The following is a 25,734-nucleotide window of genomic DNA, read 5'->3' as shown; positions in this document are numbered from 1 at the left end:
TCATTTTCCTAGATTTGGGGTACCCATTTGTTGAGGCATAACTCCTCTTACTTGACCAGCACTGTTCCCGAATTGTATTTTGGGATCTATTATGCTTTTAGCCTAATATACTCGCGTCTAAATGTAGATGGTTGTTATTCTTACCATACGGATGTGATGAAATCGCTTTAATAAATGCCATTTGACTTTATGAATGAAATTTCCCGATGTTCAGAGAAAAAGAAAAAAAAGATAGAGAGAGAGAACAAAGAGTGCGATCCTTCTATATTTACAAAATGACACGGCTTTGAATTGTATGTCCAGGTGGAAAGCAATAAAATGCAAACTAGCTTAATACCAAGTACCGGATAATTATTGGAGCTAAGATTTGCGGGTCGAGTCCCACGGAAAACTCTTACCGGTCTGAATCTCCAGCAATGCGAGAAATAGTTGCATCGTCCGGGACAGTTACTGAAGAATATCCAAACCCTTACCAACGATATAGAACACTGGAAAACTACACCAACTGACCAAAGACATGGAACACTGAAAAACTACACCGTACACAGATAGTACATACATTATCTACCATTTTACGACAGTCAAAACTGCAACCCAAGCCCAGTAACCAATTCACAGCATAAATAGCATTATGGCCATACTCAGGATTGTATTGTCGATGTTTATTCCCATGAAATGTACCAAAACTTAAGCATTATCATTGTCGAATTGAGACAACGTTGCCAATGCAATATGATATGCATCACCTTGATTCTTGAATCCTTTTGAGAAGGGTGACAATTGAACCATTTCCAATATCACTTTTTACCACCACAACTGAACATAGAAGAAACACATCGCAACACAGACCTTGTTCAAGTGGTGATCCCTTTTTTAAACCATTGGAATCCCATACAAATCCAAAGCTGAATTATATACAACCAGTATAGCAGAGACGAAGAAATAAACGACTAACCACAATTCAAGAATTCTACTCTTCAACCTGTTTTACCATCGAAACTGAATATGAAGGGGGACAAGTTGAAACATAACACAGGTCAAAACTAATCTGTAAGTCAGCACCTGAGTCTGTAGACTACACATTACACCTGTGTTCAGGACAGCCAAACAACAAAACATTCGCCCACACTCCATACTGGAATCGGACCTTTATAACTTGGTTAGAAAAAATAATAAGGGACACTTAAGAGAGAGAAATATCCGATCCTCTACCGACCCCCGATATTCTTGAGAGAACCTTATTGTACTTCACAAGGTTCTGCCACATGGATTATATAGTTCATCTCCGAAAACCTTTATACTTCCACAACAGGTAAGTCTGGATGAATCAATCTAACAAATGGCATATCTCACCATTTAGCAACGCTTGAGCAATACTCTTAAGTACCAAAATAAGACCAGAAGACCAAAGACCTAATGCCAAGAGAAACTCAGGTGAAGTATACTTTCTAATTCCATTCAGTTTCAGCAGTAAAAAAGTACAATGAGGGAGCTAGATTGGATATCATTTTTTTATGGGGGCAAAAACGATGATAGCAATAGGAAGTAAATGGTTGGCAACAGGTTTTTCTCTTTAAGGACCTAATAAATTGACGTCAATCCACAGTTAGATTCTACAGGGATTCCGAAAACTCACTTATTTGTTTCAGTTTGTACATGCCAAGTCCAACTAGCAGTCAATAGACTCAATACTCTCCCTTGTCCCTAGATCCAAGACTCCTTTCTTGTTAAAGCATAAGTTAGTCTTCACGTGGCGATCAAATAAGCAGCATATACAGGATTGTAGCTTGAAGAAAGCAAACGGAGGGACACACATGCCCAACAGAGGTGACGTCCAACAGAGGGAGACAACCTTTTTCCATTTGGATTCGGGGCAGGGAGAACAGATATGCTCTAAAATGATTCTGAAAGGGTAAAAAGGTATATTAGAAAAGAAAAAACTGATGGTATACTAGTGTGATAAGAAAACTACATTGGGTTTTACAGCACCATTTTGACAGGATTTTCCAATTGAAGTCGACACTCAAGGTAGATAAAACTTAGCATGCGTCCGGGACTATATTTCAGAAACATCTCTGATTCTATGGTACATGGACTGGGTCGTGGAATCCTATTACATCCCAGTGCACCTAACTAGATAGCCCAATAGTCAACTAACCAAGTTCTACAAGAAATTATTGAAGTTGCCACACAAAAGGATGGAAGCAAAGATAAAATCCAAAGCTCCATCGGGTATGATGTTCGGTAGTTTCAGCAGCACAGAAACGATGCTAAACAACTTTTCTTAATTTGGCCATCAATGACTCACTCACTCTGGATGTGCCTGACTCAAACAAGATTTTGGCTAAACTAATATACAAGGGCGGGCAAACTTCAGTGTGATCCCCAGGGCTTTGGGTCATGAGCATATTGTAACCCTCACGTTTGATTATCACCACATAACCTTCTTGTGCTTTGTGAACTGCACAATTACGTTTTCCATTCAAGATGACAGAATTTTAACCACACTCTCTTGGGTTGAGAGTGTGAAACAAAAACCCGATGCACAAAATACTTTTTTATACTTATCCTTATCTTCATCTTCCAACTTAACTCAAACCATAACCTTAGGTTACCACCATTTCTTTCCTATTCTTAATAGATCATAAGGCAGGGAAAATGGATTTGTTACAGAAACACTAGTTTACCTGAACCTGCTGAAAGAAGCGTGATGTGAATAAAAAATAAATAGTAAGATAGTAGAGATCAAAGAAACACATATACAACTACACATGCAAAGTAGCACAGCCACATGGACATGTATGAGCATTGTACGCACAACTAGTCGAAAACTTGGACTCCAACAACCATCTCTCTCTGACTAAACACCACACCTAGAAGCGTGCGTATACATGTATACACGAGTTCATGAGGTCAGGGGGGCAATTCACCCATGATCAAAAGCACAAGGGGTCAAATTGAAGTTTGCACTAAAAGGAACTTTCCCTTCTCTTTTTCATCAAATCGGATTCATTATTCAGTATTTGCTGTCTCAGTTCACAAATCACACCACCTTCTGTCATCTGATCCCCAAAACTTAGCGAGTACAAGCATACCACAACTTTTGTAATTTTGGTCGCTTCTCAGTCATATATCTCACCAAGGCTATGGCTATCACTCTCGCAAAAGAACTTCCACCTCCACCTTGCGGTTGAGTTTCAAGTATGTTCCAAATTATGAACGAAACCCCAGGTTATATATAAGAGAACCACTGTATGACAGACTCCATTTGAGAAAAGCTCAGTTCAAAGCAAAAGCAAGAACAAAGATATAATTATTTCTACCAACAAAATTAAAGATTTTCATGCAAGAAAGGTTACTACAGCCCTAATTCTGAAACCTCTTCCTTTGAAAGGAGAAAATTATATCAAGGATACAGGAAACCCGGGTAAAAAACAAAAAATCTAGTTCTATTTGTAATAAGGTGTGGACCTTCAAGAGAATTTGAGCATATTATGGGGAGAATTGTAAGGATAATGAAAAACAGGGACGCAAAATTGTAACTTACATGACATCTGCAATGAGCAATGCGCCAACGATGTCAACTGAGCTGGATCAAGAAGTCTCCATAAAGTTACAAATGAATTACTGTCACCACACATAACCTACCACTTCAGCATCTCCTGTATCCCTTGATCTTCGAAACCAGGTGGATGTACTGCCCCTTCTCTACCATATGTCTAATTACTTCATGAGCTTCAGAAAGCTTTCCAGCATTACGCAGGTTACTAACTAGAGTACTATACAAAAGGAAATTCGGATTACAACCCCTGAACTCCATCTCTTTGAGCATCAAGCATGCCTTGTCAAACCTTCCCGCCATACAAAGCCCACGGATCATGGAATTGTATGTAAATACGTTTGGCAACTGTCCCCTTGTGATCATTTCATCAAACAATTCTTCAGCCTTCTCAAGTTCTCCTGCCACAATATATCCCGTGATCATGACAGTGTAACAAACCACATCAGGCATGCATCCATGCTTATTCATCTCATCAAAAAAATAGTTACAGGCATCCAAGTTTCCGGCTCGACTGAGCCCATCTATCAAAGTTGTAAAGTGAAGAACACTCGGATCACAGCCTACTTCTTTCATGTGGTTCAAAAGATTAAGTGCCGCCAGCGGCTTGTCCCCTTTTCCAAGAACATGGAGAAGGATGTTAAAGGTATGGAAATCTGGAGAGAAACCACTTCTACCCATTTCATCTAACAATCTATGAAACTGATCTAGCTTCCCCAGCCTGAATTTTGCGCACATTAGGATATTGTAAGTTAAAATATCAGGGGAATGACATTCAATCAACATCTGCTGATATACCCACTCAATTAACTTGTACTGGCTTACTACAAGAAGGGAATGTAGAATAGCATTGAACGAATGCTTGAATGGCCTATAGTTAAATGTCTTCGATTTGATGAACCTCTCTACAACTCTCTTGGCTAGGCCTGCCTCTCCGCATGTACATATCAATATGTTAAATGTACGAGCAGTGGTGGGATATCCTTTCTCAATCATCTCATCAACCAGCCTCCACATTGCTTTAAATTCCTCTGCATCTGCAAAGATCTTCATGATCAAGTGGTATGAATTTGCTGTGTGCCTGTAATTCTCTTGTTGACCAGACCACACAAAGAACTTGTAAGCCAATTTCGCACAACGGGTCTTATTCGCGCAATTAATAGTTCTCAATATCCCTAAAAGAACTTCTCTTACGAGTAAGCCTGACACTCTTATCTGCAAATCATTTAAAGCTGCTTTCGCATCATACCCGGGACCTTCTTGCTGAAGAATTACAAGAACTTTCTCAGCATCACCTCTCACATTACCAAAAAAACTCCTCCTTCCATTGAAATTCTCCCATGAATGCCCTCCACGACTATTTTCTGATTCAGGTTTTGCATCTGGAAAATCTATTTCCTGACTCTTCCAATCTCCATTCAACAACCCCTCTACGCTCATAAACCCATCATCGACACCGTCCCCAAAATACGTACGGCTGCAGAATGAGCGGGCAACGCCAGAGAAACAAGAAAGACACTGAACCAACCACTGACCGCGTGCAGCTATCGAGTACATTGCGCGAGCAAATGAAGAAATGGGAAACACCCATTATGTCTGTATACTTACAGTCTCCACAAAAACCAAGAAACCCACCAACCGACTTATTCGATGCCCAGACGCAAAGGGGTCTGAAAGGTTCGACTTTTGCCGTTGAACAAATAGAGAGACACCCATTAAAAGCTCAAAACACAAAAAGACATAATACTGTGGCGAGCATTCATTTGAAGATGAAGATGTGTTTAACTAATTGAACAGCTTGAATCAACTCTACTCACACGACAAACGATGTGACTCACTAGAAACTAGGGTTTTTTAGAGTTGAGCACAGAAGGGGGCGATTAGGTTTTGGTGAATTTTTTTTTTTATCGGCAAGGGTTTTGTTGATTGAAGGGGCGTACCTGGTTATTGAGTGGTTTTGGGGCGGCGGCGCCGGAGTTCTGTGCCCAGGTTACTCAAGGTGTTTGTGAGCGACAAGCTGAGTTATAATCGTATGAGGAAGAAGAGAGTGGGGCCGAAACAAACGAATCAAGATTGTATAACTGTGTCTCATGTAGTTGACACATCAGCTTTTGATTATTTACTTATTTTTAGTTTATAATCAAAATATGGGGTCCATTATAATTTCACACTCTCTCTCCCTCTGTTTCTCGTTATTCACTTCCCTCCATTTACGTTTTTTATGGGTTAAAATATATCGATTCCTTATCTTAATTTTGAAAAAAAATCGGTGATTTTCTTCTCTTATATTATGATTTTTCCTTTTTTTTTTCTTTTTTTTGGAGGGGGGTTAGAAACAGGAAAGAATAGTGAAACACCTTAATCCAACGACGATGTGTTGAATTGTAAATGATCGAGAGATATGAGTTTCACTTTTGGAGGAAAAAAAGAGAAATAGTTTGTTGGCGAAATGAAAAAGATATAAAGTAGGCGAAAAAGCTTGGCTACATAAAATTTTTATTCTTCAATTTTATTTTTTTAATCAAAAAAAAAGAGTAGGCGAAGAAGAGAAGAAGAAAATATTAGTTGAAACACGTGTATACAAATTTTGGAACTAGTTAACATATGTGGTGTAGGATCCACAAATTTTGATTATTGAAAAAGGTTGCTAGTTTTGATTATCCAAAGCCTAAAGTTTGATTATTTCTAAGGATGTTGCTAAGTTTGATTATACCATTGTGAACAATCTTTTGCACCAACATTGTTAACTTTAAAAACAATTGGCATTTGATTATAACACTATGGATGGCCTTAGATTTTTTTTACTTTCAACATTTCTCTTTTTATCTCTCTCCACTTATTACCCCTATTATTTTTCAAAAAAAATTTTAAACACCAATCCAAACATAACATTAGGACCCAAATCCTATAATGCGCCATGCCGACATCCGACCGCCAGTTTCTGCACTTGATGGTTTAGATTCCTTGAAACATTCTTATCAGTGAACTATTGATTGTCCAAGTGAATAACTCCAATGCCGCAATACAATGTGCACCACAGGTCTGAACTACAAGATCTTGGTTTGCGTAATTTAAGCTCTTCTTCATTTTAGAAGTATTGATGAGTGAGTTATTCTTGTAAAAAATTAGACCGAGCATATATTTATAATGCTTTGAACTTGTAATGTTTATTTAAAAGTAGTGAATGGCCAATTTTTGACTGTCTATTGCAAAAAAAAAAAAACATATGATTCAAATAAATTTTTATTAATATTTGATAAACCTAATTTCAAAATCAACGTCTGAAGTATGCTACTCGTAATAAGTTAAAAATGAAACAAGGTGTTTGGTAAATGGGCCACATACAACGTCTGAGATATTTTTTTTTTTATATTTTCCAAAATATTACTCCCCTAAACAAGTGTTCGATGCGCAAACCTAGGCCTTCAAAAAAATACATTTGTTTCGTTAAAAAAATTAATTTTTTTTCACAAATCAATAAATAGCAATGAGTTCTATTAAATTGTGAAAAAAAATTTAATTTTTTTAATGAAAAGCATGCATATTTTGTAAGGCTTAGTTTTGTGCGCCAAAAACTTATTTAGGGACGGAAGGAGTAATATTTTGGAAAATATCCACACAAAAAAAAATCTCAAAAAAAGTCAGTTTTTTTGATAAAACGAATGGTTAGTGATAGTTGTGTCGGTACATGCATTGTCGCATGCATCTCTCACGCCTCACAGTGATCATTTTCGGCTACGTTTTAGCAGTCGTATTAGCATAAGAATGCTAATGCTAATGCTAATATTTGCTAGTTGATCTTCTGAAGACAGAGGATTAGAATGTCTAAAAATTAAAAGAGATTGGTTCAAATTGAAACAAAGTGGAGTAGTATCAAATGGAGTAGCAGAATTTTGACCCAACTTCCGTTTTTCGATCTTTAGCTTTGCAAATACTGTAGTAATATTCAGATCCAGTAGCAAGGGAACCCTCACTTTGCGATAGCGGCAGCTAGCTGCAGAAATTTCTAATAGGGTACTCAAGAATTAACTCAATTTTACTAGCTCTATTAACTTCTGGAGGTGGCTTTTTGCGGTTCATGGGTGGTTGTGGAAGAGTTTTGGAGGTGCTGTCGGTGATGGTGATTTCCGCTGGGGGAGCGCGGCGGCTTAGTTGCGGTGGTAGGGTGTGCTGTGTTAGAGTTTGGTTTCTCAAGTGTTTCTAGGCTTGGGCTTTGGCCCTATCTGGGCTTGGCCCATGAGGTGTTTTTTTATCGGGCTTGGTTCATTAGATGTATGGGCTTTGCCCTTTTGGTATTTCATCCAATCTTTCCTTAGATAATCGATGTATTGTATCCCTATCGAGTTTAATAAAATTATATTTTGTCAATAAAAAAGAATAACCAGTAGTATATATACAAAATTTCATATACTAGTACGAATAGTGTGATTCGAAAACATATAAACACATGAAATTTTATAATTGTTCTTGACGAAAGTTTACAATTTGAGCCAAGAAAGATTATTGACACACAGGTATACTAATATTCAGAAAAGAGTAATTGTGACTGATAGGTTGGCATGAAATTTTTTTGGGACATGTTCTCTTCCTTTTAGAGGTGTTAAGTTGACTGTCCTTCAGAAAAATGCCAGAGCACATGATATCGATGCTAATAGATCATTCTTTTTCTCTCTCTTTTTAAAAACTTCGTTGTTATGATTATGCACTTTTTATGAGCTAACGTATTAGATGTTTGATTTCTACATTACCTGAATCAATGAACCCTCATGTCAAAAAAAAAAATCAATGAACCCTAAGACAAACTTACGATTACCAAGTTAAAAAAAGGCTTTTGATTTTGCCAATCCTTTTTTTATTAACGTCACATTTCTTTGCAAATGTATTTTTGGTGCAAAAATACACTTGCAGGGGAGTGTCGTTAACAAAAAAGAGAGTGACAAAATCATTTCCCTAAAAAAATAGTATATTTTAAAGTGTTCAATGGACCACTCAATCCAAAGGGTGCGCCCTCCTTTGCTTTGCAACGTCTCTTTGTGAGCGCAGGGGGCTCTCTTCCTTTATCAACCTCACAGATCTGAAATGAATTTAGCAATTTTATGCAAATCAAATCGGAGAGGTGGACGAAGAGAATGGGCAAGGGCTTGATCTTGGAAAATTTGCAGTCTTGAATCCATTTGAATTAACACAATGGCAGTGTTTTCTCACTTTTCTACAAATTAAAAATGCAACACATTTGCTTGTTTGAACAAAATAGACCAATTTATTTATCCAACCAAATTATTCGAAGTCATAGGTACATCGCAACACACCAAAATGACAATTCACTTGCACAACATTCATCAAGATTACACACAACAGACAGACAGACAACACAAAAACAAAAAACACAAGGAGGGACTTTTAACAGCTTGGCTTGGCTTATAAATTATTTGCCTGATTCCTGGAGTCTCCCCTCTCCTGGTTCTCCAACACCGATTTGGCCATGACCGACGGCTTCTTCACCGGTTGAACTCGATAATCGTTCTTCCTCTGCGAACATAAACGACAATAGACAGTCGTCAATATCGTAGATTTGTAATGGACTAACGACTCTTCAAAATATGCAGAAATTACTGTATGATTAGCCCTTAACCGATTCCATCTTTACCAAATCAACAACACATTTTACTACAATAGAAACAGGACTCGGAGATGGCATTGCATCAAAACCGAAAAGAGACTTCTAATTCGTGTACGAAAATTGCAGCAAATGGATTCGGAGATGGCATTGCATCAAAACCGAAAAAAAGACTTCTAATTCGTGTGTATGAAAATTGCAGCAAATGGATTAAGTCCCCAAAAGGTCCCAATACTCTCCCACGATTCTTCCTTACGAGTTGTGATATTTGAAAAAGATTCATTTTGCAAGTTTGCTATCACGGGTAGTTCCTACGCAGGACCAAAAGTATAAAACCCAGGAGCAAGTGATAATTTACCTGGTATAGTGCCTGGTGATGCTTCAGAAGTCTGCTTTTGATCTCCACCCCTTGAAAACCAGGAAGTAACCGTACCTTTAACACTTTCCACCATGCCTTTCCCAGTAGGACTCGCATTAGCAGCAGCCTTGGATTCAGTTTCCGTCATCCCCCTATTACCCTCGTCGCTTCCCAATCGCTCCCTCACTTCCTCTGACTCCGTCACAGTCCCCACCGCTGGCTTCTGATTCTCCCCCTCCTCCTCCCCATCTACTTCTTGTTTTCGGTTATGCAAAGTATCCGATATCACTTCGGAAAGCGCCTTATCATCATCGCTCGGCCTCAGCTTCTCAGCCAGATACCCCTTCACCCCTTGATCCTGCCCTTCATCTCCTTGATCCTGCCCTTCAACCCCTTGATCCTGCTTCGTACCCGTTCCACGCACCTTCGACACCACTGAACTCCCAACATTGGAAACCTTCCCGTACAAGGGTGTCACCACTGAACTCCCAGCGTTGGAAACCTTCTCATACACGGTTGTCGTCCCCGGTTTTCCAATCTCTTCTCCTCCTTGAGTAGCTTTGGGTGATGCAGTGGGATCTTCGGTACTGCCGTATCCCAGCTTCGAAGCGACCACATTCTTAGCTGCAATTGCCGTATCAGTTATTGCAGAAGTGGCATACGAGATCTTCTCGGGGTAGCTGCTTTGGTTTGATGGTGGGTTGGTAACGTTGTCGAGTGGTGTGTCTTCGGGTTTATCACCATCAAAGCTTTTCGAGATTGACCCTGGATCGTCGGGGTTGATGGTGGAAGTGGGTGGAATCGGTTCTGGTGAGAAGTGATCTTGGCTTTCTGTGTACGTTTCGGGTGCCCGTTCGGAGATTGGTTTCGATTCTGGTTCGCCGTCGTCGGCGTTCACTTTATTGAAAGACTCCGGGGCAACAATTTTTTGTCCATAATCTGTCGTCATCCCCGGTTTTCCAATCTCTTCTCCTCCTTGAGTAGCTTTCGGTGATGTAGTGGGATCTTCGGTACTGCCGTATCCCAGCTTCGAAGCGACCACATTCTTAGCTGCAATTGCCTTATCGGCATATGGGATCTTCTGGGCGTAGCTGCTTTGGTTTGATGATAGATTGGTAACGTTGTCGAGTGGTGCGTCTTCAGGTTTATCACCATCAAAGCTTTTCGAGATTGACCCTGGATCGTCGGGGTTGATGGTGGAAGTGGGTAGAATAGGTTCTTGTGAGAAGTGATCTTGGCTTTCTGTGTACGTTTCGGGTGCCCGTTCGGAGATTGGTTTCGATTCTGGTTCGCCATCGTCGACGTTCAATTTGTTGAAAGACTTCATAATTGAATTAATCCCTGCTTCCTCACCACCTGTTAGGAATAACACTGATTTCAGTCCATACTTGATGTTGTATGAAAGAGAGTAAAACAATGAAAACCGAAATCATACATGAAACTTCACATCAAATCCAATGGTACAAAATTGGGGCAGAGTTTTTGAGTATATGATTCACAGAAATGAGCGTCTTTGAAGCAGGAAAGAGTAAATGAAAGGGTCGATGCTACCATAGTTTACATCAGATCCTACAAACTTAAACTATGTAACAAAATTTGCCTGATTCGTATTGCGATCTTAAAATTTATGGGCACGGTTTTCATAAATTTTTTCTATCTATCTCTCCTCACTCATTACTTTCAAAAACTTCCTTCAAAACCCAAATCGAACATGATGTTATGTTTCATTGCAGTGGGAGAATCTGTACAAACTAAGCTAAAGGTTGAAGGTAACCTGGGACATTTACATGGTATATCTCTTTTCAATACAGAAACAGAACACGAGTTCAAATCTTCTGTACCATATACGAAATTGTTGCACCATAAACGAAATACTGAAGCCATGAGTTGTGGCCTTACCAGCGCCAGTTGGATCGGCGACTTTGCTCTGATAATCGGGCTTGTAAGGATCCTCCTCCATTGCAGCTGGTGTTTCCGAGCTGATCTTCGGATCCCCCATGTGACCACCATCCCCATGCACAAAATTCCCAGCGGATTCAGAGCCCGGGGCTCCGAGAGCTCCGGAAGACGAAAACAAGCCGTCTCTGTTCTTCGGCACCTGCACGCCGGCCGCCCCCATGCCGGTTGGCCTTGCAGTATCCACCCCACGGTTGTCTGTGTTCTCGTCCGGCCACTGCGAAGATGGCCTTGTTTGTGCGTCTGTGTATTTGGAACCGTATTGATCCTCCGCCGCCGTTGCTGGTTTTCCCAACTTGTCATCGGGCTTCTTCTGCCCTGCCACGGTGCTCGTAACTGCCGGAGACTCGTACTCTGCAACACAGTCAAGGTCATGGAGCCAGTATGTCAATTACTACTATCTCAACTAATAAACAAAACTGATTTACAATGTTTTAGAAACAAAAAAGAATGCCAGTTTCCAGAACTTCAAAATCAATAAACAAACAGCAGCAGACACGGTCAAAAAGATGAGAATTAATTTTCGATGTAATCAGTCATCAGAAATCAAAAGATAAAAATAACAAAATAACAAGGGAAAACTCTAAAAATTGTATCTTTGTTTATCCCTTTTTTTTTTTTTTTTCAATTTCAAATCTTAAGGAGGGAAACATCTGTTTAACAATTATGGGCAAAAATCATACACAAATATCTCCAGAATAACTTTTTTTTTTAAAAATGAGTTTTTCTGTTTCGAAACAGAGTGGAATTACAATAAACCAATCATAAAGTCCACTTATATGCTACTATAATATAACTAGTTAAGAGCATTATACTTGGTACGGTGTCATGCACTTCCGAGTCTTCCACCATTTGTTCATCTTCTTCCTCATCGTGACCCTGATCATTCTGATTGGTATTATCAAGATCTTGGCCGTGACCAGTTTTCATTTTAATCGTATCCTTCATCTTCCTCGCCTTTGCCTTGGCCTTCTGGAACACCGACGTCTTCTCCTGACGATTATCCTCTGCCCCTTCCATAACTGAAACAAATCCAAGACTCTGTAAGTACGTAAGTAGCTAAAACAGAAAAAAACATGCAGAAATTGAACGGAGGATCAAATCTCACCTTCGTTGGAATGGAGACCCTGCTGGCGTGGGATTTGCGAGTAGTAGAGTTTTGATTCTCTATACTAGAAGAATGTCGCAGATTGAGAGGATTGATATGCAGAGTAGAGGGGATTTCTGTTTTAAATAGATAGAGAAGAGGGAATAGAGAGAGCGATGGATTAGTGGAGTATTAAATTGCATGATGATTTTTGCCAGCATCGCACAGAAGGGCGTTGGTGTCAGTGAGACACGTGTTGGATGACCGACACGTCTTTTGCCGACGGAAGCGTGTCTCGTGTTCATTGAGGGACGTGTCTTCGTGGCACCAGTGATTGGTTTATGCTTTAGGGAAAAAATTTCGGTGCCAAGCGGCTATCAAATAATGCCCGCTCGCGCATCCGAAACATTCATTTTGTTTTTGAATGACTCAGATTTTGAGAGAAAAAAGAAGAGAGAACGTATTGGGATGAAAGGAGAGAAAATGTTTCAATTTGAACCTTTCAAAAGCACATCGAATGGCACTCAAATGCATTGAATGGGTACCACGTGGGATATACTCGCTCACAATTGAAAGCTTTATAGATATTTTGAAGAGAGAAGAAAAATCAATGGAATGGATAAACCGCTGCCCGTTCAAAAAAAGAGAAAGATAAACCACTGCCGACGTTTGGAATCTACCTATCTTTCTCAAATACGGTAAAAAATAAAATATGCTACACACAATCGTATTGTGTAATTAATGTTGGTCATTCAGATGTGTTTGGATAGTCTAAATTTTTAAAAAAACTCTTTTATGGAAAAGTCTAACTTTTTCGGAAATGAATTTGAATGAATTCTGACCATTTAGGCTCCGTTCCAGAACACCTTTTTAAAAAATAAGTACTTATTTCACATTTTTAAATTCAAATATAATTTAAATGAAAAATAATTTTTTGATTTTTTTTGCACCGTATTAAAGATCTCATCGAGATCTTTCAAACAAGATCCATATTGCATATTTTTAAATTTCATTAAGCCCTTTATTTTTTAGCTTGAAATTGCATTCTTAAAAAATAAGTACTTATTATCCGTTCTGGAATGGGGCCTTATTATAATAAACAGTTAGATATTGGTACTATTTAGTATTGGTTGTGGTTCCCCATTGTTTGTTGGATATCATGTGGTAATCACCATTGAGATCATTATTGGTTAAATTGTTCGTGAGATTAATTTGCAATTATTTTCTTGTGCACCGCATATGCCAAATTATGTTGATATGAAAAATTATTTTGATCTCAACTACATTCTAATATACATGCTTCAGTGAGCTTGTTAAGCTGAAGGATTTATTCTAATTTTTTTTTCAGGCAAGGGAAGGACTCTAACGGCATCTCGGGGCTTTCTTCTCGTTTGATCTCCTTAGAATATCTCATCGTAGTTTAGTTTTGCTTGTCGATTCCGCTTTTGAAAATATTTTGTCTAATACTGTATTTGGATCTCGTTATTGTTGATTCATGGATATTGATTGGTTTGTGGATGTTTGTTTTTCTATCTTTCTACTATTTCTATTTCTATTTATCTATCCATACAAATCAATTCATACTAAGTACACCTCTACATCTTTGCCATGTATTTTTTACTTTTTTCACAGCACCCCTCGTAATTAACCGACCTACAATCTTTATCCATCCATCCATCAATCAATTATTAATTAATTAATCAATATCGCAAGTGTGTTTGAATTCCAAAAGTCTCTAATTCCCCAATCCAAAATTCCTAAATTTTAAACTTATTTTATATAAAAAAATAAACAAGCCCCACTTTGTTCCAACCAGCCATACTCCAAACGAAAAAACCCCTCCCACGATCCCAACTCCCATGCCGACTTCCACTTCCAAACTCCCATGGGCCATGGTACACGTTGCACATGAGTTCTTTCTTTTGTCTTTTTTTTATCCAGACGTTGCCCAATGACTCAAAAGCAAAAAACCCTTCACATGTAAAACCCAAAACCCTTCATATATACTAGAGCCGATTTGGGCACTGCTATGAGCTCTTTTTCATGATTACAAATTGAAATCCTCTTCCTTCCACCCTACGTTCAACCAGAATTTCCTTTGCTCAAAGGTTGGTCTCTATTTTATAATTATCTGCCTATAATCAAATCGCATTTATTTTCTTAATGTTGTTTATACGTATATACTATTTACAATCATCTATTTTTTGATTTGTAATAATTTTTTCCCCCCAGGTTTTGATTCAAGCAAGTCACTAATCAAGCCAAAAGATTGGTTCAAGCTCGGCTCCTTTCGGCACGAAAATTAGGTGGACCAATTACCAATTGCTAAGATTGGTTTTTTTTTTTTTCATTTTAGAATTATCCACACACAATCATCTATTTATTTGTTCGTACTATTTTTTTTCCAAGGTTTTGATTCAAGTAAGTTGCTGCGTTCAATCAATTATCATCATAATACTGAACCACACTACTTTTCTATTGGCTACAGGAGCTAGTTTCCTGGTCGCTTAGCAATTACTATATAAGGTTGGTATTATTAATTTAAAAAATCACGCGTGCTCTCAATTTATGGCACATGACTGTAAATGGTGTCCCCAAAACAAAAAAGTGAAAGAACACAAAAATCGTGAATCCTCCCATATCGTGAAAGAGCCTTGTGTACGTAACACCTCCCCGTGTTTTCTTCTTTCACAATTATGTTATGTTTGATATATTATGCGTGTATGATTTGGATTCACATACTACGTATTATGCTATGTACATTTATTGAGTGTGCATGTTAATCTCACACATGCAGGTTAATCAAGCTCGTGCATAAAACGGGTAAAGCGCTAGTTTCTTTAACTGGAATGTAACAGTTGTACCCTCTGTATTCCAGAGATTATTCAACGCCCTATTTTAAAAATCTTCGATAAATGATAACGATGGATCGAACAAGAATTTGCACATGCATTATAGGGTGAATATTAAAGATTTTATTTGAAATAGCAGTTACTTTTTGCTTAACTAGAATATTATAGTAACTTAAAGTTTTTTTTTTTTAGCAAATGAAGTTATAGTCCAATGGTAATAACTACTGTAATAAGCACTATATATTTTGTTTTTGGAAAATTTTAAAATCAGCACAATAGTAAGAGCATCCGCAATGGGAATAATCAAAATCGATAACCAAAATGTGCCACGTCAGTATTTGATTATCCATTTAGTTCATAATCAAACCTAACAAACTTGATCTTCACATTGGTTATTTTTGTATCCCTATAAAAAACCCCCCACAATACGCAATGCACCTATGTTCAATTGCAAACGAGTTCCAATCACGCACCCGACCACACCAAATTATTCGTCTCGATGAGACGATTCTAATGTGAGGTGTTTTTAATTTTTTAGTTTTGAATTTGGTTATTGGGTTTGGTTATTGAGTTTTGGTTATTGGTAAAAGTTGTTAAGTTTGGTTATTCAAATGTCAAAATTTGATGAGTTGCTAAGAGGTTGCTAAGTTTGGTTATTACAATGTGAACACTTTTTTGAGCAAACATTGCTAACTTTAGCAACCTTTTGATTTTGATTATTACATTGTGGATGCTCTAAGTGTGTGAATGTGTATTAAAGGGTATAAAAATACACAGAAATACGTGTTTTTCTTGTCTTCTAGTGTGCTTGTCGTCAATCCAGTGGACTGACAATAGCAAGACCACTGATCTCAATTCTGTGTTTCTCATTCGTATCTGTAAAAAAAAAAAAAAAGCCTCAAAAAATGAAACAAAGTGCGGATTGATTTTTAAAATGTTAAAAGAAAAAGTAAAACTAAAATAGAATTGGTAATGTGAATTATTTTTTGTCCTTTTTAATTTTTATGTTTCTTAATTCATCTCATTCTGACAAAACAAACAAACAATCAAACAAATATAATGCAAAATTAACAAAAAAAATCAGAAACTGTTTTTTTAAAAAGGCCCCAAAACTCAAAAGTATTTTAATTTGGGGAAAATTACGGCCCATGACGTGTTTTGATAATTAATACCTACCAAAACACGTCCTTGACCGCCATTTTCCCTTTAATTTGAACCAGACTAGTCCAAAAGGAGCCTAATTTATTGGAGATGCTCTTCCATCCCCACGGCCCATTCAAATCACCCAAAAGAATTCGAAACGATGGAGTTCCAGTCCTTTGTATTTTGATTTTATATATAAATCAAGTTTATTTCTGGTAAAAAAATAACCCAAAGAAGAAGAAGGAAAAAAAAAGAAGCAAATGAGCACAAAAAAATCCCTCTATAAATAGCTTCTACGCGCCAATTCCTCCACGAAACAAACCCGTTAGCCAAAATTTTCAAACCTCCTCTCCTCTCTCACTCCAAAATCCAACTCTCGCACCCTTCCAGCCTCCAATGCGAACTCGATTCCTCAGCGCCGAGTACTCCACCTCCTCCGCACTCCAAGCTCTCGAAACCCGAGACTTCCTCCGCCTCCCGCCGCCTCGCCTCCCTCCTCCTTCGGATCCCTCAACCTCCGAAATCCTTCGCTGCTTCCACGACGTCTCCGCCCCGATCCTCTCTCTCTACGCCGATACGCTCCCGATCGATGACGCTCTCTCGAAGTTCTTCTCTGACGTCGTTCCTCGTTCTATTGATGTCGAAACTGGAGATGTTCGGTTCGATCAGAAGAGGAACTTCGGTCTTCGAAGCAATGCCGAGGTTCAAATCATTAATTTGCATCGTTGCCACTGATTTGAATCGTTGATTTCGTTGTTGATTTTTTCATAAGTTGCTGCATTTGTTTTTTTAAAGCTTGATCAGTTGTTGTTTGCCAGAATTTAGGTTCCTTTTTATCCTACAGTGAACAGTCAATCAAGTAGGCGCACGTGCATGTTCAAATTGTACGGTTTAATCAACATTTCAGTGATAAATTTCGGTTTCTTTTTCCATCACTTCAGCCGTGATTCGATTTCGTTGAAGAACATGCAAGTAGTTTCACTGTGGAAATAAAAGGATTATAGGACTTAATTTATGAGAAGTACTTGTAGTGAGTACCAGTTAGTACAGTATATAGGATGTTTTAACTTTCGTTTCAATCTTTGTTAATTGAGATTTTGGTTGATTCAGCGGTGAAGTTTGGAAACTAATCATTCTCGTAGAAGTGTTGAGGTTTGGTTAAAGATGAAGGTGTAAGTTTAATCTCATTTTTCCGTGAAGATTCAATGTTGCATTCCAGTGTGTGAATAAAATTTACACAAAGTTTGCTTATTATGTGATTTTACTTAACCAAATACGAATACGACCATTTTGGTAGGTTTTATATTTTGTTAACATGGTCAACCGGAGTTTTGAATTGGCTGCTCTTGTTTTCTGCTCCTCTCTCCCACACATGCGAAATACCGATTGAATTCTTGTAGATTGAATTCTATGGCTACTTTGTAACTTAGTGAAGGACCTTGATTTTTAAGTTTGTTATAGGCTATTTATGGGATTAACTTGCTGGAAGAAGCTGCGCTTTTTACTAAGCAAAGGAAGTAGAGAGTCAGACAAATATTAGATCTTCTTCCCTTGGGGATTTAGTTATCGGAAGCATGGATTATTTAATTCTTTATTGAAGTCTAGTTAATGTCATTGCAGGATAAGAATGACTTCTTTTGTAATCGTATGGAAGAAAATGGTTTTGAAGCTGTTGAATTTGAAATGCCAGAGTTGGATCTATCCTTGGTAAGAATTTCCTACTAAATGCAGGTGTTTGATACAATTTGGTTCTGTAAATGTCACTTAGGCATATAACTATTTTATTATATTCATGTCCTGTGTTGCGAAGTTTCTTATGTACTCTCTAACAATGGCACTTGTAGGAAAATGCTTGCTTCTTTGAAGAAGAGAAGATTGAACTTTTTGCTGAAGTTGAGGAGGCTGATATGAATTTGGTAAAAGTTAGAACATTCCTTTTATCTTCCAACTGTTATGTAAACCCATGTTTGCAATCAACATCTTTGCTTAGGCGCAGCTGTTGTGACTGGTAAAAGAGCAAACCAGATGTGATGAAGTTTCTACCTTCTTACTGTCAAAGTGTCAATATTGCCTTTTCTTTCCCCATCATCATCAATAGACGAAACAGTCCACACTTCACAATATTGCAGATATGATTGTTGTTTCATTTAGGAACACTTTGTAGCCAGACAGCTCTCTCTCACTCTGTGCACTATGCCTATCTATCCATCTTCTCTCTGTCTATGTATCTAGCTGTACAATGCCCTTATGCTCCATAAGAGTTAGTTTGATAGCGAATTTTGTCCTTTCTTGGCATTCTTGCAGGACATACTTGACCCAAAGCTGATGCTTCGCCAGCCCTTTGAGATTCTAAAATCATTTTATTCAGTTGATGATATTACTCCCGAGTACCATATGGAGCAGAAGGATTTTCTTTTAGAAGAAGCTGCTTGTGATCAGGACCAAGTTCACCTCCATAATAGCACGTTCCCAGTTTTGGAAGTGGATGAGATTGGTTTGGGAATTTCCAGTGGCATACATATGGAGGAGGGATTTCTTCTTCTTGAAAATAGAGAAGTGTGCCCGCAAAGAGAAGTAAAGGTTGATGCCCAGGAGCTTTTGGGTTCTTGGGACGTTGACATCTTAGATTATCTTGCAGGTCATAGTTTATCAAATCAGTGCTTTGAAGCTATGCCATCATACTCAACCTTTCCTCTAGAAATGGACGTAATTAGCATCATTGAAATCCCACTTATTGAAGGAAACTCTGCATTTCAGCAAGGCATACCAGATGATAATTCGTTTTGCTGTGTGATCCAAGTTAATTTTGAGGAAATCCAGTTCCTCGAGTCTGACTCCTACCAGTTTCTAGAAGTCTTTTCCAACTCTTTAACTGTTTGTGAAGCAGAAACATGCGAACAGATGTTTGTAGAGGAGTCAAACTTGGGGAGTTTCAATGAATTGATTGTTAGTCATGAGCTCACTCTGGTGGATGAGTCATTTAAATCATTGCCCATTCCTATTCTTTCCGATCCTGAAAAGATAAGGTTGCAATTTTTGTTTGTGGAAAAAATGCTAGCTGGTTTGAAGCCACAACATCATTCTACTTCTGATGGCATATATTTGGACTGGCATTTTTTGGAGGATGATTATAGCAACTGTGAGAAGTACTCCTTATGTTGGAAACAAGTGGTGGAGATAAACGATTACAGTGTCAATTCTGATGTGGAACCTCTGAATGATGGCATGCTGATATTTGATCTTGTTTCCTCTGGTGATACACTATACGGAGCACGGGTAGAAGATAACAAGGAAACTCTAAATATACTGCTCCCTCATGTTCCCACAGTAACTGAGTCATTTAATGACATTGCTTCAGGTAAGTTTTTAAATGATGGGTGTGAAAAACATGGCGATGGAGAAGTTTTATCTGGCATCAATCTGGAGGGAGGTTCTACTTTAGCTGAATCAGTGCTGCCATTTAGTGATCTAAATTTTTTATTAAATCCTCGGGGGGCTACTGCAGGGAGAAGTTCTAAACCTGCAGTCAAGGCATTTGCTAGGAATGCTGTGTTTCCTGAAGTTTCACGTATTAACCAAGCTGCACCATGTGCCGCCACCGCAGTGCAATTGCAGCAGCGGGATCTCAAGTTGCATGAAATTAAGTTGGCTGGTAATGAATTGGAGCTCGTTGATAACTTCCACGATGAGAAGTGTGATATAGGATCCTCAAGAGCTGGAGATGAAGTAAGAGCTTTCAGCATGCCTTTACCAGTTCCACGTTTGACTTCAGCTGTGGAACCGGAGAGAATTCCCACGAACGTTTCTTCGACAGTCATCATAGTTAACACCAAGAATTTTGATAAAGAGATGATTATTTCCAGGAGAAGCACATACCAAAAGATTCGAGCAATGGAGAAACAAGGAGCACAAGTTGTCGAGCGCGATTTAAAACTGCCCGTGGATGTTATAGTTAGTGCTGCAATTTGCTTGGTGTGGTATGATTGCAGAAACATTGCAAAGAAAGCAAGTGCTCCTGATGAGTCTTCTTCATGCTTAGCCTTGTGCATTGAAAATATTGCAGCCAATGTTCTGACCTCATTGAGTTTTGCTTTCAGCAGCTGCATTCTGGTAATTTTTGCCCTATAGTGTTAAGATTCAAGCTATTCAAGATGTGTTTCAAAACTGTTTTATGTGAGGGAGTATATCTACTTTAGAAACATAGATATTGTCCATTTCTGGAAACTTTGCATTTTGTTTGAGAAACTTGGTATGCTTGCATTTTCCTGTGGAGGAAACCTCTCCCATTGATGTCAGTTGTACTTTGTGGTATCAGTTCATTCCTCGTTGCATGAGCTTCTGCGACATGAGATCCTTTTCTTGTTCACCGCCATATCAATTCGTAGTTGTTTTGTCAGGTCTTTGAGGGTGAAAGCAGCTTCCTTGCCGCTGTAATGGAATCATCAGATGAACTGTATGCTGCAGCAGCAAGCTTGAAAATTGACCTGCAACTCTTTTGTTCATACTCATCTGAATTGACTGATGAAATTATATTGAGCTGCATTGGATGTGTCCCCAAGTTAACTACACACACTTGTCCGAAAATGCCTGAATCAGAAACCCTGGCAGAATATTTTCTTACGACATTTCCTTCAATTAATCCCCTCTCAGCTCATGCAATACTGTCCTCAGTATGCATTCTTGGTGAGTTTCTTGAGTGGTCACATGAGCACAGGATTCGTGCAATCCAGAAATATCATGTTCCTGATGAAAGCGTTAGTTTATTCAGTACTTTGTGCAAATATGGGGAGCGTGAGGATTCTAGATCTGCAATGACTGATTGTTCCTCTTCTGTGTCCTCTGCTCCAGACTCAGAAATTTGTCGGGAGAAAACTGACTCTGTTAGAAAGAAACGAAAGTACATTGAGAGTCCTCCCAAAACTGACACACCTGTGGATAACTTGTTTGATTTTCAACTGCTAAAACAATTTCCTGATGGCGGCATGAATCCTTCCAGAGTATCCAACCCACATGATACTTGGATGTCCAGTGTTGAGGAGATGTTCGACGAGATTGAAAAGCCTGGTGCTTTTGTTGGTGGTAAAGTGTTTAGTCAGAAACAGGGTTCAGGACCTTCAAGAGGGGCTGGGATATCAAATGAACTAAAAAAACCCAGTTGGCCTTTGGATGATAAAATTTTTGGTCCACAAGATGCAATTGATATGGCCCTGATGAACAAACTGGATTTCCGTCTCAAAAATGATTCGGCAAATCTGCGGGAGGACTTAATAGGTGAAGTCATTGATATCCGTGATAGTTCTTCTCTTGTTGAGGACATATCTACTTTTGCAAATTCATTGGATCTCTCGTGTTTGGTGTCTCAGACAGCTAAAGGTCGTGCATTGGGGAATGTTCGGACTGCTAAAAGATTGTCATTTAGTAGAAGCTCCCATCCTACTTTTCCCACTGCGGCTGAGATTAGCTCCAACTCCAATATTCTGGTTAAAGATTATGGACAGGGTTTAAGGGAAGGATATGATAGACATACAGATGAAGATTTCAGTAAACATGAATCTTCTTTAAGGGACCAAGAAAAGCTTTTAGAGGATCACTCGATTCAAAGAACTGCTACAAATTTCCCCCCGCTGTCAGTTCAGGAGGAGGATATACAACGCCATGGTGGAACACCATTATCAAAAGCCGTTCAGTCTGCTCAACCACATCAAGGATCACCTTGGACGATAGAGTTTCTGAACAGAATAAGGGAAAGGAGTAGATCGCGTCAGCAATCGCTTCCACATGGCATGTCGCCCCTTTGTTTTGCATATTCTGGGAATGTATCCAAGGTTACGAAGAGGAAAAGTCCATCTATTCTTGACTTTTACAAGTATCAAGGGGGTAGCACTACCAGGAAAATCATTGAGCAGAAAAGGCAAAAGCGACCTACACAACCATCATCTTCATCCAAGAATGAGAAGACTTCAGCATCTTTTGGTCCATCATGGACTCCACTTGACAAGAGAGCAAGACGGGTGTGTTAACTAGTATTTGGTATATCAAGTTATTGCATTATTATTCCATTGAAACTAACACTTAATTAACTGCAGATACTATCCTTTTCAATGGGTGGAGGTGGAGGCCAGAGTAAGCTGGTCTGGAGCGATAAAGATGCTCAGACCATGGACAGACGATTTTACAACTGAGCATGACATAGCAGGAAGTGTCGGCACTACATGTATAAATTTGGGATCATTTACAACTGTATTGAGGCTTCATCACCTCTGATCGTAATTAAATGTGGTTTCTATATGCAGCTTGTGCTGGAACTTCAACAATTGATTACCAATCTGAGAGAGCACCTAGCCTTCATGTGCATCATACATACGCTTTGGTTATTGGTAAGCTCAATCTGGATATCTGCTCCCTGGTTTGGGTCACAGGCAATTTTCATTTGGGAGAAAGAAGAGACTTCTCAATGTTTATAGGAGGAAAAAAACTAGTTGTAGATAAAGTCATACTTCTACACCCGAAAATGGAATAATAAACACCAGCTCAGTTTTAGTTTGGAACATGCACCTCATATCTCTATCTTGGTGTCTATGCTTGAAGTGAATTCCATCTATCACATATTATGCCAGTCTATTACATGAATTTCTTCCACATGCGAATCCATTTACATGTTACTGGCATAAGTAATTTACATCCAGAGTGAGTAAAGAAACCTAGTTTCAATCAAAATTGTCATTTTTAGATAGTTTGACCTACAGTGACCTTTTTGCAAACTTGAATGCATACTTCCCAACGGAAGCCATATTTCCTGTATTTCATTAAGTTTGCAGCAGCACTATTGGCCTATAGCCATACACGATACATCAATATTACACAAAAATGTCGGAATTCGCCATGATAGTCGTGATTTTCGTATTGTAGACTCTTAGGACACGGTTTGCCACATGAGCATGTGCTGTTGAACTGATCAATTGCCTGGGTTAGCAAACATCTATCGTGGTAATTCCAATAGAATTTGGGGCTTCAAGTGTTCACCATGCATCTCTTCTATACGTGAAATTTTTGTACTTGTTCATTAGAGCAATTGACAGTCTTCGCATATTCTTAAAAAGTATCCCTTTCTTGACTAACGTGCTGCTAATCTTTGAGCTTATTAATAGAAGGAATGTGCTGCCAATGTCAAACAGCCGAGAAACATTTCTGTTACAAACTCTCAGTTGTTCAAAATGACCTAGTTGGTGAAAGAGGCCCTGTGTTCCTGAAAACTTACTTTCTTTTTCTGGAAAATGTCTTACCTGTACTAGTAATGTGAGAATTGAAAGAGGTCCATAATGTAGGACCTCCAGCAAAATTGAGATTTCTGTTTCCATCTCTTTTATGGTTACTTGTTTTTCCAAGCTCCTTAGTTTCAAGTCTCAAGTGGCATAGACTGTTGAATGTTTTGCTGCCTCTGAAACTGCAACAATCCTGCAAAGATAACCGATAGTTAACGGACAGGAATGGTTCAAGTTCAGTTAAAGGAACTTATTGAGTTTCCCAAAAATTTCTCCATTTGGTGAGAGGGGCTTTACGTTTATCCTCTTTCTTACTGGAGAAGATGTAGGTTTCTTGATTGACCACTGATTCTTTGAGTTATTGCCAAGGTCTTAGTAAAGCTTTTGTGTGCTGGTATAAGTTGGGTTTGGTAAGATTGAAGCCAATTGGTATTAGAATTGTAGTAAAGTCAAGAACTTGGTTGCAGGGAGCTTCCAATGTGTGCGTGCTCCCGAGATGGCTCCCGAGATGAGAGCTCAAATCGGCGATCCTGAGTAAGGAGCGCGCTCCTTTCTCGCTCCCATTGAGAAGCCCAAAAAGTTACTAGTTTTTTCTTGGATATTTTCAAAAACATTTGTGTAAAAGTCACAATTTTGTACTTTTTCAATTTTTCTCGTTGCGACGAACCAATAATACATAAAAGTTTAGCGCAAAATTAATAAACGCGAAAAAAATTAAAAACCAAAAAATTGTGGTTTATAATGGTTAGCGAAAATGGGCCCTCAGTATACATTTTTGTACATGAAATGGTGGAACTGCAATTTTATTGGTCCTCTGATTATACTAGTACTTCTTTGGGCCAATTTTATTCTCATTTCTGGTGAACCGATGGGTTATCCCTCTTAAGGGACTTTAACGTGGACATTGAACCTAGCCACCATGATGGGCAGAAGGGCCGTCGTCCTTGTCGTCGTCGAGTAATAACGTTAATTTTACTACGTATTGTTCATTTTCCCTATCAAATCTGTCATTAGTCTCCGAAATGTGACAGCAACGTCACTGCATACATCATGTGGGGAGCTTCTTCCATCTGCTTCTTTGCCTTTTTTCTTTTTCGTTTTCTCCTTTAATTATTGTCCACAATTTTTGTCTTTGTCAAGAAAGATGATGATTGTAGTCAAACTTGACTTTGCCAGAAACGAGAATTCTCAAACGACACGTATGTTGGGAATCAAAAATATTTGGATTGAATTACTCGCTCAATCTCGCCAACACATAAATAGAATCTTAGATGAAATGAATTGCTATTTCAGCAACAAGTCTTTTCCGCTTAATCACTTCTAATCAGAACTCTCCTTTTGGATGGGTGAGAAAATGCTAGACCACTTCCCCGATGCAACCTCACCCACCTACTATTAGCTCCTTTCTCACTTTTGATCTTAGTGACAATCGAAATAGACCAAAGTTGCAATTGCACTTGAATGTCTTCTCTTTCTCTGATTCTCGTTGAATAGCCCGCTTCTACTAAATCTAATGAGAAAGTCAGCTTACCAAGTCTAATCTACTAAAATAGGGCTACAACAAACATTCCCCTTTCGTTTGTTGTGGGTCGCGCCTCACCGTAGACACTGAATGAATGAAAATGATTCGTTTTATTATTCGGATTCGAGAAATGACCTTTCAATACGGTAGACCTTAGGGAAGATAAGTCAGACGCAACACTCTCATCTCGATGGATGCGAGACAGCAGATGATGCATGAGGTGTCTTTTCCAAGGAAGAGAATACAAGAAAAAGAGATCAGCAACTTTTACTTAGCCCAAACAATGCGCTCCCATGGGCATTGCTTCACTCTTTCGTTCACTCTGAGTCTCTGATGTTATTTAATACCTCCTCCTCCTCCTCCGGCAGCGGGTCTGGG

The 25,734-nt window shown here is 38.7% G+C and overlaps 3 protein-coding genes across 14 annotated transcripts; 1 reads left to right on the top strand and 2 right to left on the bottom strand.

The window, feature by feature from the left end:
* Positions 1–3,297: 3,297 nt before the first annotated feature.
* On the bottom strand, positions 3,298–5,653 carry LOC131319582 (pentatricopeptide repeat-containing protein At3g60050-like). Its single transcript, XM_058349926.1, has one exon. The coding sequence runs from the start codon at positions 5,114–5,116 to the stop codon at positions 3,653–3,655; it is 1,464 nt and encodes a 487-aa protein (XP_058205909.1). The 5' UTR covers positions 5,117–5,653; the 3' UTR covers positions 3,298–3,652.
* Positions 5,654–8,791: 3,138 nt separating this feature from the next.
* Positions 8,792–12,790, bottom strand: LOC131319581 (uncharacterized). 2 transcript variants are annotated; one of them, XM_058349925.1, is made up of 6 exons: positions 12,599–12,751; positions 12,306–12,512; positions 11,434–11,844; positions 10,037–10,890; positions 9,535–9,991; positions 8,792–9,088 (listed from the first exon to the last, which is right to left on the bottom strand). In XM_058349925.1, exons 2-6 carry the CDS (start codon positions 12,508–12,510, stop codon positions 8,985–8,987), a joined length of 2,031 nt encoding a protein of 676 aa, XP_058205908.1. In that variant the 5' UTR covers positions 12,511–12,512; positions 12,599–12,751; the 3' UTR covers positions 8,792–8,984. The 2 variants fall into 2 exon arrangements, with proteins under 2 accessions (XP_058205908.1, XP_058205907.1); XM_058349924.1 differs by having other exon boundaries at positions 9,535–10,890; positions 12,599–12,790.
* A 1,774-nt stretch (positions 12,791–14,564) lies between these two features.
* LOC131319578 (protein SHORTAGE IN CHIASMATA 1) lies at positions 14,565–23,739 on the top strand. 11 transcript variants are annotated; one of them, XM_058349916.1, is made up of 9 exons: positions 14,586–14,685; positions 14,810–14,883; positions 17,683–17,742; positions 18,193–18,279; positions 18,417–18,494; positions 18,877–20,682; positions 20,958–22,583; positions 22,659–22,786; positions 22,866–23,620. In XM_058349916.1, the coding sequence occupies exons 3-8, from the start codon at positions 17,737–17,739 to the stop codon at positions 22,752–22,754; spliced, it is 3,699 nt and encodes a 1,232-aa protein (XP_058205899.1). In that variant the 5' UTR covers positions 14,586–14,685; positions 14,810–14,883; positions 17,683–17,736; the 3' UTR covers positions 22,755–22,786; positions 22,866–23,620. The 11 variants fall into 11 exon arrangements, 10 of the variants coding, with proteins under 10 accessions (XP_058205903.1, XP_058205899.1, XP_058205902.1 ...); XM_058349919.1 differs by lacking the exon at positions 14,810–14,883 and having other exon boundaries at positions 14,634–14,685; positions 17,683–17,744; XR_009198000.1 differs by lacking the exons at positions 14,586–14,685; positions 14,810–14,883; positions 17,683–17,742 and adding exons at positions 16,637–17,274; positions 23,721–23,739 and having other exon boundaries at positions 22,866–22,949.
* The last annotated feature ends 1,995 nt before the right edge of the window (positions 23,740–25,734 follow it).

Source organism: Rhododendron vialii, chromosome 3a, assembly GCF_030253575.1.
Source record: "Rhododendron vialii isolate Sample 1 chromosome 3a, ASM3025357v1".
Lineage (NCBI taxonomy): Eukaryota > Viridiplantae > Streptophyta > Magnoliopsida > Ericales > Ericaceae > Rhododendron > Rhododendron vialii.
This window is presented reverse-complemented; position numbering and strand designations above follow the sequence as displayed.

Coding starts and splice junctions, on each gene's coding strand:
- LOC131319582 (XM_058349926.1), bottom strand. CDS start 5,116: ATGTACTCGATAGCTGCACGCGGTCAGTGGTTGGTTCAGTGTCTTTCT.
- LOC131319581 (XM_058349924.1), bottom strand. CDS start 12,510: ATGGAAGGGGCAGAGGATAATCGTCAGGAGAAGACGTCGGTGTTCCAG. Junction 11,845..12,305: donor AGTGCATGACACCGTACCAA/GTATAATGCTCT, acceptor ACTGTGTTGCAG/AGTACGAGTCTCCGGCAGTT. Junction 10,891..11,433: donor CGCCGATCCAACTGGCGCTG/GTAAGGCCACAA, acceptor TATTCCTAACAG/GTGGTGAGGAAGCAGGGATT.
- LOC131319578 (XM_058349911.1), top strand. CDS start 16,969: ATGCGAACTCGATTCCTCAGCGCCGAGTACTCCACCTCCTCCGCACTC. Junction 20,683..20,957: donor CTTTCAGCAGCTGCATTCTG/GTAATTTTTGCC, acceptor ATCAATTCGTAG/TTGTTTTGTCAGGTCTTTGA. Junction 22,584..22,658: donor TTGACAAGAGAGCAAGACGG/GTGTGTTAACTA, acceptor AATTAACTGCAG/ATACTATCCTTTTCAATGGG.